General features: G+C 49.2%; 1 protein-coding gene across 7 annotated transcripts in view; it reads left to right on the top strand.

Annotated features, from left to right (window-relative positions):
* Nucleotides 1-12,735, top strand: part of Clmn (calmin) — a 97,222-nt gene that overhangs the window by 70,643 nt on the left and 13,844 nt on the right. For all 7 annotated transcript variants that reach the window (XR_005092793.1, XR_005092794.1, XM_028859398.2 and 4 more), the window contains exons 4-8: nt 486-569; nt 5,158-5,250; nt 6,378-6,568; nt 8,870-9,063; nt 10,093-10,175. Coding sequence is in view for 5 of the 7 variants with exons in the window: in XM_028859398.2 (XP_028715231.1) it covers nt 486-569; nt 5,158-5,250; nt 6,378-6,568; nt 8,870-9,063; nt 10,093-10,175 (645 nt within the window). In the remaining 2 variants the exon portion in view is untranslated. The remainder of the gene's footprint in view (nt 1-485; nt 570-5,157; nt 5,251-6,377; nt 6,569-8,869; nt 9,064-10,092; nt 10,176-12,735) is intronic.

The following is a 12,735-nucleotide window of genomic DNA, read 5'->3' as shown; positions in this document are numbered from 1 at the left end:
CTCTGTGCACAACTCTGTGCAGAACTCACCCTGTCAGGATTGGAGCTGCAGCCTGCAGCTGGCTTTTGTGTGTCTATTCTCCCCATGTGAAAAAGTGCTTAGCCAGAAACCAGCCACATCTGCTGCTGCTGCTGCTGCTGCTGCTGGGGAGGCTGAGCCGAGCGGCGATGAGGAAGACAGCAAGCTCGCTTCCCTAACCAAAGAGTCACGTGCGCTGCGAGAGCATGTGACTTCAGGTCCCTAGAGGAGGGAGGCTGCTGGCTGGAGAGAAAAGTAGACACATTTGTCCCATGTCGAGATTCCCTGTTCCCCATCTCCAGTGAGTCAGGTCCCAGGATCCCAGTGTCACCGTGGCATTTGGATAGTGTTTTCAACACCATCCCTAACCTTCTCCAAAAGGAAATGGTGAAGGACAGGCGCCCACTGTGGTCCTGGGGCGCTACTGCGCCTGCACCTGCTTAGTGGTATCTTCTCTTGTTTTTCAGCTGCATGAATACAAATCCTCATCACATCGTATTTTTCGGTTGAACAACATAGCAAAAGCACTTAAGTTTCTGGAAGATAGCAATGTAAGTATTTGAAGGCCGCCTCGATAAAGATAGCAATGTAAGTATTTGAAGGCCGCCTCGATAACACAAGCTTGCCCCAGGGAGAAAGGGCAGAATTTTGAAGTTTGGTGTGGTCATGAGGGAAGTGTAGGAAGTTTTAGTAGCGGAAATAGCCAACCCCTCCCAAGCTTGGGGTGAAGGAAAGTCACTTGGAGAAGCTACATTTTGGGATGTGGTTCCAGTGTCCTGCCCACCCTGTTTGTGCCTGTGGGTAGGCAGTCTGAGAAGGGGACAGCAGCCGGTGGGTTCCCAGAGCTGTGGGATTCATTGCTAGAATGTAGCTTTCTCTTGGCACTTGAGGACCTGGCGGTCAGTGTGGCAGAGGGAATGATAGCAGCCTGGCTGTCGTGAGGATTTCTGGATCTGCATTTGGAACTGTTTCATGTCCTTCACAGGTGAGAAGGGGGGTCCAGGGGTGACCTCCCCAAAGCCTCCTTTCACTAGGTTTGTTTCTGGATCGATCTGAGTAAAAACAGTCTTCAGCTTGTCTCACCCGTTGGCACAGAGTAAACATTACCCCAAGGTGCAGATCCTTCGAGGTTCTGTGTGTCAGACAGGCAGGTGTGCACTATCTCAGCAGACACGGAACCGGGTGGAGGATGTCCAGTAGCTCATGAAGGGACCCAGAGACTCGAGGATGGAGCCTGGGAAAAGCTGGGTACCTAGATCATCTCAGAACCCTGCTGAAGGACGGGAGCAGGCGTGACCCTGCTTTTCTGACTGCTCTCCTCCAGCCTGGGGAAGGTGTTCACCACTGCAGAATGATGTGATGTCAAGCCTGGGGCTGAGCCACAGCCCCGGATACAAGTGGAGTGGGAAACACAGTTACCACCACAGAGGAGGGGGGATCTGTCTCCTAGTCACCACACGGTAGAGAAAGTCCTGGACGCCAAAGGTTCAGAAGATGGTGACCATAAAACACCCCAGTTCACCTTTGGTATCTGAGCCTTTAAAGGTGGAAACAGACCAGGAATTTATCAGCTGAGGGATGGATCAGCACTCCTGTGGAATATTACTTGGTTGTGAAAAATAATTTGGTGCTGGGGTGTGTTATAGCATAGGACCTCAAGCACAGTGTGCTGGGTGACAGAAGCCAGGCCGACATGGAGTGCTTCTTACATGGTTCCATTCACGTGAAATTCCTGTGGTGGAGAAGTAGACTGATTAGTGGTGGCTTAGGCCTAGGGGGAGGTAGAGGGATGCAGGATTAGAAATGGTAAATGTGGTCCACAGTCTGCTGCAGTGGTGTTCACACAAGTCTGCAAATATACCAAACCCATTGAATCAAATGCTCTAAATGGGAGGCTTGAAAACGTCGGCCTCATCTCAGTGAAGTTGTTTAAAATACAAGCCCTTCACAGATTCACTTAAGGGCTGCTCCCTCTGTGGGCTCAGGAACACTGTCAGCCTCTACTTGAGCGAGGATCAGCCTTGCCTTAGTGTGACTAGGCTTCAGTTTCCAATCCTGGCCTCCCCACTCACTTCTAGGGACTGTGGGAAAATCTTATACCTCTCTAAATAGAAGGATCAGAAACAGAACTCAGAGAGCTGTTGAGGTGGTGTGTCCACGCCTGCCAAATGCGGTGTGGCCGTTCTCTGCCACTTCCCTGGCTTGACTGACTTGTGATGACACTCGCCTGTGTTCCATCCATTTTCTTTCCTGAAGCAGTGTCCCCTCTGAATTCCAAAGGAGCCCTTATTTGGGAGAGGAGATGGGTGGGGCCTTCACACACCTGCCTCGGTTACTCCTCTCCTTCTGCCTTAGTAGACTGTGAGATGGTCTCCCACTGTTAATGCCCACGTGGGTGGGTCTGGTCACAGTTACCCAGGCATGTCATAGGCTTCCATCTGAGTGTTTTTGTGGACCCGGGCTATACCTAGCATTGGGGAGAATCAGTTAATAAGATGCACATGAGCCTTGGAGATGGTTGGGGTCCAGAGGAAAGAGCGTTCATGCAGGCAACATGCTGTTTGGCACTCCAAGGCACAAAGAGGAGCCTCAGCCCCACAGAGATGAGGCTATGTGGCCTGAGGAGTCTTCATGTGAGGGTGTTCCTGCCATAGAGGAATCGAAGTGCACGTGGTGCCATGGGAAAGCGTGGCAGAGGCTGAGAAGGCCTGCCCTTCTGTACTCCCTGTGTGAGCCTTTTCCAAGCTGTCTGCTCTAGCACCCTCACAGGACCATGGACCATTGACCCCACTTTCCCTTTTATTTATTTATTTTATAGCAACATTTAGAAACATCTCAGCGTGGATGGATGGTAGCACAGTGCCTCATTCGGCTTCGTTTCCCAGGCAGGGGGATGATGACCTAGGAGGAAGGTGATGATGGAGAGGACAAGATAACCTCCCTGAAGCATGCTGTGTCCCATTCCCAGAATGCACAAAATTACTTAGGGAGCCTTGCTTGTCCCACTTTGTGCCACTGGATTTGTGTCTGGATTCCAAGAAGGGCAGGCCTCAGTGGTTTTGCTGGGTCCTTGGTGGCAGTGCCCACAGTTCTGGGGTCCTGGGACCAGCCAGTGTGCACTCGTCCTGCCCTTCAACTGTGGCTTACAGAGAGCCTCCCCCTGGGACCATCTCGGACCTCCAGTTAAGTTACTCGGGCCAAGCCTTGGCTTTGTCACCTTTGAAATGGGGACACTGAGAGCATTCAAGGAACTACCTTGGGAAGCCATTGTCGTGAAAGCTCCCAAGTCACCTCTCTAAACCTGTCCGCTCAGAGGAGAGAAAGGGTGGTCCCCTAACCCAGCGATCTCACTGTGTGCAGTGAGGCAGAACAAGCTGAGTTAGGGGGAAGAGGAGGGGGCAGGGTCCCTGGAGAGCTGCAGTGTGGTGATTTTATTGTCCGTCCATCACCATGGATGGAAGAAGAAGGGGACATCACACTGAAGATGAGGATGCAGTCCCTTTAAGTATTTGCAGTTCACTGGACTGGAATGTTCTCTATCTCTGCAAACCAGAGGATATTTCCAGGAAGAACTTGGAGAACAGACAGGAGCGTCCCAACAAGTGATTGCTTATGTGGGGTAAATGATGGTGGAGGAACATGGCCCGAATATTGGCTCTGAGTTTGATGGGCCGTGTTCCTCTCAGTATTGACAACTTCCTTCCTGGTCTCCGGTCTGCCGGCGATGAGCCCGTGTTGTCTCAATTACCTTCTTGGCAGCGGCTGTGAACGGCCCGTCAACCAGGGAGCTGGGCAGTCAGTCTCAATTAGGCTGCCCCAGGCCTAACTGGTGTTGTCAGAGCCCCCAATAAACCGATAAGATCAGAGACCCGAGCCAAGGCAGTTTAAAGACCCATGATGGAGAGGGAGAGCGGAGAGGAAAACTGCTGTATGACAACCTCTCTACGTTTTTCCTCCCCTACGTGTCCCGGGATGGAGTTTGCAGCGTGGCTTTTAAAAGGTTGCTCTGATTAGCTCACTCCATCCCCCTTGCCGCTGAAGACAGCTGTGTCCATTTGTGAAGGGTTGTTCAATGGGGAGAGGAAACGGAGGAGGAGGAGGAGGAGGAGAGTCCTGGATGGCCTGCACGGCCTCGCTCACGCTGCTCGCTCTGGGGCCCTTTCCAGAGAGGTTGGCAGAAGGCTGGACCTCGGCTCAGAGGCTGTGTGCAGAATGAAATGGTGGCTGTAGGCACTGGCCCTCCATCCTGAGCCCACACAGGAGACCCTGTGTGTGTGTTCAAATGCAGAATGGGCTTGGCAGGGTGCTTGGTGGGTCAAGCCCTTGCTGCTTAAGATGACCTGAGTTTTGATACTTGGTAGCTAAAACTTGCATAAAAAAATAAGTGAGCAAATAAAATTTTTTAGAAAAAGGTGGAGCCTGGTAGAGGAAGACAGGACATCAACCTCTAGCCTCCACAGGCACAGGTGTGAAATGCAGACTGTGGGTATTGGGAAAATGCACCTCCCCAACTAGATACTGGGGTGCTGCAGGTTCAGGGGCTGCAAGTAGCCTTTAGGGGTTCACCAGGAACGTCTTTGTGTGGTCAGACACAGGTGAAATAAGCGAGTCACCTCTGGGCAGTTTCTCAGGCTGGCATGTTACAGCCAGCTGTAGAGCGTTCTGTACAGATGCAGAGTCCCTTGCTGTGGTGGGCCCGCTGTTTCTGTGCTTCTGACGACTGGTGTTGGTGCTCTGAGGTGGTCAAGGGTGTGCCACATCAAGAGGTTTGATGGCATTCATGTGGCATGCAGCCATCCTGGGCCCGCCCTTTTTGGAAGAGAATGGTGGAAACTTTGAATGCCCTCCTGACACACAGTAGTAAGAGAAGTGCCAACATGATGGACTTGTGGTTGGGGTAAACTGAGTCAGTACTCATAAGCACTTGTAAGGCTTTAGGGCGTTGTCCACACATAGTAAGCACTATATATGTTTTTTTTTTTAATCAAATACAGTTTTACACATTGGGTGTCCCCCAAGAGGTGGTCTTTGACAGTGACAAATGGCACCAGGCAGTCAGCAGCATCAGGCTTTGGACGGCAGTGGAGGTGGTAGATCAGACTCCTTGGAGTTTTGTGCTCATCAATCGCTTCCTTCCAGGTCAAGCTGGTTAGCATCGATGCAGCAGAAATAGCGGATGGCAACCCCTCACTGGTTCTCGGGCTGATATGGAACATCATTCTCTTCTTCCAGGTAAGCCCGCTGCTCTCTGGCCCACAGCCGTCATATTGAACGTCGCTCTAACCACAGAACAGCGTGCACACAGCAAGGGATGCCATGAGACTTAGTTCCCATGGAGTCTCCATTTTCTGAATGAGAACCACGAGGTGAAGACTGGGGCTCATGGTTTAGTGAAAAAGGCGAGCCACAAAGGGAAGGTTTAGAGGGGCTTTGGGGCCGGTGTGGCCCAGAAGTACTTACACCAGCACTGTATGGAGCTGTGGATCCCTTCCTGTGTAAGCCTTGAACTTGAGCCTCTGTCCCCACATCGGCGAATGCAGCCGTGGTCACAAAATTCGCAGCGTGTGAGAGTTTTGCCCACTGGACCGAATTCACACAGGACCCAGTCACTCTGTGACCTGGCTTCCTGAGAGATGCTGGGGACATCAAGGAAATGTGTTAAATGCCTTAAATAGAGCCCAGAGCTTCCTTCACTCATACATTAGATGTCTGTTGAGTTTCTAGAGAGACAGGGCTCTGTCTTCTTGGGGGAATCCCAAAGAGACGTGGATTCCATATTGCTCTACAGTGGAGGTCACAATTGAGGTGTGAGCAGGGCTTTGTAAGAGCTCTAAGCAGGGACAACCACCACAAATGGGTGACCAGAATGAGGAAAACATACCCAAGGAAGTGACCAGAGCAGGGTTTTGAAGTGTGAACAGGAGTGTGCTCTGAGCAATGCTTCTCAGATGTACTATGCATATGAATTGCATGGGCATGGTGCTGAGATGCCGTCTAAATCTGTGGGGCAGGCCTGAGCTTCTGCATTCCTCACATGGACGCTGTGGTAACAGTTCAATGCTGGAGGAAAGGGACAGCCAGCCAGCGGGCCCAGAGTGAACAGAAAGAGTGAAGCCTGAAGGAGCATGATGCATTCTGGGAGTGCCAGGTTATAGCAGAACAGGACAGAGTGTGGTCAGGACGAGTGTGTGTGACTGGTGAGAGCTGCAGGGATCTCGGGAGAAGCTTCTCATATACTGAGAACCAGGTCTACACAACCTAGACTCTCCACCCAGGGTCTCATGGATGCAGGTCAGAGGGACCATCTGGCCAGGAGTCCCTTGTGGGTCACTGGGTCTGATTTGCCCTTTTCTCTCTAGATAAAGGAGCTCACGGGCAACCTCAGCAGGAGTTCCCCATCTTCCAGCTTGTCACCTGGCTCGGGGGGCACAGACTCCGACTCCTCCTACCCACCCACCCCGACCACAGAGAGGAGTGTGGCGATATCAGTGAAAGACCAGAGGAAGGCCATCAAGACCCTGCTGGCGTGGGTGCAGAGGAAAACGAGGAAGTAAGCTGCAGTCTTCCTGCTCCCCAACCTCTCCCTGCCTTAGGCCCACTGCTGTCCACCATGGGCGTACCACATCCCACAAGACTGTTTCCATGTTTACACATGGACCCTGGTGGAGGGCGGGGGTGGTAAGGCAAATCAAATTCTGTCTGCTAAGGTGCTAGGTGTCCATGGGCCCTGTGCTTTATATAAACCATCAGAACAGGGCTGTGATGTGCTATTCCAGTTCGTGTGTGGTGTGTACATGTAAGTGTGTGGGGCACGCCCACACATGCACACACAGAGGCCAGAGCAAGCATCAGGTGTCTTCCTCTACAGCTCTCCATTTTATTCTCCTAAGACAAAGTCTCACACTAAATCAGAGGCATACCATTTCTGCTAGGCTTGGCCAGCAAGCTCTTGGCACCTTCCTGTCTCTGCTCCCCAGGGATAGGCTTACATGCATGGACAGCTATGCCTGGATTGTTGTGTGGGTGCTGGGAATTCAAACTCAGGTGCCCAGGTTTGTGCAGTAAGCACTCTTACCGTTTCATAGGCCCTGTTAAAGCAGCCTTCCGTCAGTCCCTTTACTGGTGAACTTTGGGATATGGTCAGAGGTGCCAGGCTAGTGTAGAGAAAGCCACACCCACTCGGGGACATCCCAGCTCCTCTGTGGACACCCTAGGGGGTAGTTGCTGGTGTCTCACTTACTTGTCCAGGCTTCCCCCGGTACGTGGTGACATCATTCACTGCCTTCCAAGACAGTCGTGACAGAATTTGGGAGAACAGCTTGGGCCTCTCCTAACAGCCACTTAATACATTTCTGCACACCTCCCAGGGGCTGGGAAGAGGCTAGGCCTTTGGGGGATCGGTGGAGGGAGTTGAGTGTGAATGATTAGAATAGATTACTGTGAAAAACCAAGAAATGTTTAAAAATAAATCAAACCAGAGAGTTCATTGCCAGGGGCCATGCGAGTAGGAAAGAGAGATGGCATCTGGGGGATGGGAGCGTTCTCTCTGTGGCCCCATTTGGGTACCCATGCGTCCCTGCACTTGGGCAAGTGCATGTGGCACCTGGTGGCTTTGGCTTGGTTTACAGCCTTCCTAAAAATTGTCTAGATGTGACTGTTGGGGTCTCTGGCTTTGAGAATGTACTCTGATCAGGTGCCATGGGCCGAGGCTTGCAAGAGCTCTGCTTAGAGAGTTTGTAACCTGTTGGGAGTCTCCAGTTGTGTCTACATTGGAAGGTCTTAGATTTTTGTTAGTTCCATGAGCAGAATAAGACATGAAAGGATGGACTCTAAAGAGAACCCACACCTGGCATGGTTCTCTTTGCCCCTCACTTTGAACGTTATGGTTTTAGGGCTGGGGGGACGGGTCAGTGGTTAAAACACTTGTTGGGTAGGCATGAGGACCAAAGTTCATATTTCCAGTGCCCACAGGCTTGGCAGCCCGTCTGTAATACCAGAGCTCAGAAGGCTGAGACAGAGGGATCCCCAGGGCAAGCCGGCTTAGCCAGGATAGCCGTGTCAGTCTGCTCTGGGTTCAAGTAAGAGGCCTTGCCTCAGTGAATACAACAGAGAGCAATTAAGAAAGACTCTCTGATGTTGATCTCCAGCTTCCGCACATATGCACCTCCCCCCACCCCGCATGCAAACACACACACACACACACACACACACACACACACACACACACACAAACATGCCTACCACGCATGCATACACGTGAGGGGAAAAAAGTTGTGATTTTATGTGTATTCATGATGCTGGTGGCTGACACTCACTGTGTGGCTTCTGTACTCTGCTTCACACACTGAGTTCACCTTTAGATGAGACCATTCTTGTGGGAACGTCACCCTTCCCCATTACAGCATCCCACAAGCTCATCCTATATTCACCCTAACTTAAGTGCTAGAGGCTCAGAAAGGGTGTGTGCCTGGCCAAGGCCACAGAGCCAGAAGCACAGAGGGGCAGCTGGGATAGGAACTTGGATCTTTCTGGCTCTGTCTGTAACAGGGCACTTCCCCACATGTCCCTTTCTCATCATCATCTGTGATGTGTGCAGTGTAAAAATCTCTCCTTTCTGTATTTAGAAACATAGGAACCAAGGGTCTTATTGACCTTTTGGATAACGTATACCTCCTGCTTCATTTGGAAAATTCTCAGGGTGGTCCTCCTGGTGGTCAGGGCTGGGGTGTCTTCACAGGGTGAGATGAAACTCACCCAGCCCCCTCAGGCCAGCGAGGCTACTGTGTGCAGACCTCCTCTTCTAGTTCCTTTACTAACCTGGGTTGTTGCTGTCCCTGCTCCTTTCTGTCAGGTATGGCGTGGCAGTCCAGGACTTTGCGGGCAGCTGGAGGAGTGGGCTGGCTTTCCTGGCTGTCATCAAAGCCATTGACCCCAGCCTGGTGGACATGAAGCAGGCTCTGGAAGATTCCACCCGGGAGAATCTAGAGAGGGCCTTCAGGATTGCACACGATATCCTGCACATTCCCAGGCTCCTGGAGCCAGAAGGTACAGTGACCCTCTCTGTCCTTTTATTATTATTGTTATTACAAATATACCATCTGTTCTTCCAGGTAGAAAACTCAGAAAATAAAAATAAAAGCTTAATGAAGAAAAAAAATTATTTCCTATGTTATAGTCTTTTTTCTGTACATCTAATTATAGTATTTTTACATAATTGGTATCATTTGGTATATGTATAATTTTGTCTCTTTCACTCATATATATTAATATTTAGGTAGTATATTTCTATAATCTCCAGTTATATATTTATATTGCAATATATACTACATATATTGCATAATAGTCCACCTGTTGACATACTAAACTTACCTAGCTCTTCCATATTTGAGTTACTGAGGTTATTTTAGAAATGATCTCTTTGGGGGCTGAAGTCATACCTCAGTGGCAAGTGTGAGGCCATGGCTTAGATCCCCAACTCTGTAGATGAAAGGAAGGAGGGAGAAAAGGAAAGGGAGGAGTGAGAGAGAAAGAAAAAGGGGAGGAAGAGAAGGGAAGAAGGAAGGATCATTTTTGAATATAGTATGACTGTAAACATCTTACTTACCCAGCATACCTTTGACCATCCCTCAAGGACCAGCTCCCATCTGCACAATGTCAGAGTTAGGGGAGTACATTCCTTTCGAAGGTGTGTGACTCTGTTTTGTCACATTGCTCTCCACATTGGGTGATTAATTTTGTGACCCCTGCAGCAGGTTATCATGGTCACCAGATGTACTTATTCATGGAACCAGCAGTGAGCTCACTGCTCACAGTGAGGTGAACCAAGACTGAAGGAAGGAGGGGCAAAATCCTGAGCCTAGGATCCCAGGTTCTCCATCCTGCTTCCTCTGCCCTTCAGCTAACTGTGGGACTTTAGTCAAAGGCATTGTCCCCTTCTCTGAGCCTAAATTTCTTCAAGGAGAAAAGGAAAAGGAAAGTCCTTTGCTGATGTGTGTGTGTCCCTTCCTCGCCAACCCCCTGCGGGTCCTATGGAGAAAGCATGTGTCTTTGCTAATGCTGTGTCTCTCTCAACAGACATCATGGTGGACATGCCGGATGAACAGTCCATTGTGACTTATGTGGCCCAGTTTCTAGAACGCTTTCCGGAGTTGGAACCTGTACGTTTCTTTCCCTTACCTTTAATTCACAAACTACGCACTGCATCATTCTGTGTGGTTGATGGCAACAAAGTGACCTCGAGTTCCTTGCTTTGTCTTAGTTTCTAAACCATCTGTGGCATACGTCAAGCTCCCAGGTGGGACAGAAAGCCCGCCACATCTCACCCAAACCTCTTCCCATTCTAAACTTGATTAAGGCAACAGAAGATGTTCCCTTGTCATCCAGACTTCGCTCTTTAGATGCCCAGTAGATGCCCAGTGGAATAGCCCAGCAGTTCATCAAGTTTTACCAAGGCTCAAAATTATAATAGATAATGACTATTCAAAAGCATGCTTGTGGAGTGTGTGTGTATGTGCATGTGTGATTTTGGGGGGGGAGGTTGAATTTTTGAGACAGGATCTCATGTCTCAAAATGTCATGTCTGGCCTTGAGCATGTGGCAATCCTCCTGCCTCACCCTCCTCACTCTGGGAATACAACTATGTGCCACTATTCTCTGACCACACCTTTTACCTTTTAGAACCCCAGGTAACACTTGAAAATAGGTTTGGGGCATGGAAGGAAGTCATCATGGTTTCACTGAACACTTAACCCTGAGACAGTAGTAACAGTAAGAATAACACCCACAGCCTTTGGTGGAACCATCTTCCACTTACTGAATGCCTGGCACCAGCTCAGGGCACTCAGCAAGAAACTGGACTGGAGCTGGCCATAGCTTAGTGCTACAGCATTGGTTAGTGCTCACAAAGCCCTGGGTTTGGTCTCCAGTTAAGCAAAACTTAATTTAAAAAAGATTGGACAAAATCCGCTGGACAGATGAGGCGCCTAACGTGATGCAGCTTTGTTCTAGTAAAGAAGACAGTCAACACTTGAGTAGATGCATCGGAATTCCCAGCAGATTCAAGTGACTGGTAGAAAAAAAAAAAAATGCACACGTGAAGAAATAAAAACTGCCAGGGAACAGGGCCCCACCCTCTTGTCGCTGGAGACTGTGTCTGCAGCAGTCATTCCTACAGTCCCGTGTGGTTCACCACCATTATCCTCTTTTTACAGATGAGAATACCACCGCCCAAAGAGACCTGAAGGTCTTTCCAGGGTCACACAGCCATCTAATACCGGACTGCGGCTGACTCCAGAGCTCTGGGTCTCCAAAGTTCACCTTCTTGGGTCTCTTAAAAATACCACTGAGGTGGCGCACGCCTTTAATCCCAGCACTTGGGAGGCAGAGGCAGGCGGATCTCTGTGAGTTCGAGGCCAGCCTGGGCTACCAAGTGAGTTCCAGGAAAGGCGCAAAGCTACATAGAGAAACCCTGTCTCAAAAAACAAAACAAAAAAAACCCAAACAAACAAACAAAAATACCACTGAGGCTGGAGCCTTATTTTACACAGCAGTGACTCCCAGTGGCCCTCCAAGCTGTGGGTTAGATTATTGCCTGAAATGTGTGTGTGGTTCCACTCCTTCCGGCACCATGGTGTTTTGAAGAGGAGTTTCTGGGATGCCACTTGAAGCTCTGTGACCCTAGGCAGCCTCTTAGCCTCTCTCATAGCTGTTTCTGATACTCTCTAAAGTGGAAAGCATTACCCACATTTCAGGCTTGTGCAAAAAGTAACTACCTGTGGCTCAGAATGAACATTCAGCAAGAGGTGGTGGCAGTAATTGCTAGAGAGTTCTGTTTTGGGGGATATTAGGTAGCAGGGTTTTCACCAGGCCTGAGCTCCTAATCCAGAGGCAGAATCTAATAACAATTGAAACAGTGGTTCTCAACCTTTAATACAGTTCCTCATGTTGTAATGACCCCCAACCATAAAATTATTTTCATTGCTACTTCATAACTGTATTTTTGCTACAATTATGAATCATAATGTTAATATTTCTGGAGATAGAGGTTTGCCAAAAGGGTTGTGACCTACAGGTTGAGAACCACTGAATTAAAAGTTGATGGTAAATGGTATGATTCAAGGTCATGGTCAAGATTCAGCAAACCTAAGTGTGGCTTCTCCAGGACTGGGAGTAGAGAGATTAAGGAGGACATGATGGCTGGGGCAAGGGTTTTGGTTCACACAGAACAGCCTGTTTTATCCTGGGGTGTGTGGGATACATTCTTTTGTGTTAGTAATTTTACTTTCTTAGTCTTTAGTATTTTTGTGGGGTTTTTTTTTTGTTTGTTTGTTTTGTTTTTTCCCTAAGTAGTCAGTAGGAATAGGCTTTTAAAGATAACTGTAAAATATATTTTATTGTTATTTTGTTGTTGTTGTTGTTGTATACATTGTAGGGGAGGGTCAGGGGCCTGTGCATGCAGGGTGAGTACATGGAGGTCAGGGGACAGCTTGTGGGAGTGGATGGGACTGAGGTTCTCAGGCTTACATGGCAAGTGCCTTTACCCTTGGAGAGAGCTTTCTATCTCCTCTTCAAGTCCAGGCTTCTATCTGCGATTGCTTCCAAAGAATGTCTTTTGTATATTTTGTAGTTTATATTGGTTATTCTAGAGCCTTCTTTTTTGTAATTCCAACCCTGAGTCATAGGTAGGTCTACTTTTGGTAATTGTTGCTTCCCTTTATA

This window comes from Peromyscus leucopus, chromosome 14 (genome assembly GCF_004664715.2).
Source record: "Peromyscus leucopus breed LL Stock chromosome 14, UCI_PerLeu_2.1, whole genome shotgun sequence".
In the NCBI taxonomy this organism is placed as follows: domain Eukaryota; kingdom Metazoa; phylum Chordata; class Mammalia; order Rodentia; family Cricetidae; genus Peromyscus; species Peromyscus leucopus.
This window is presented reverse-complemented; position numbering and strand designations above follow the sequence as displayed.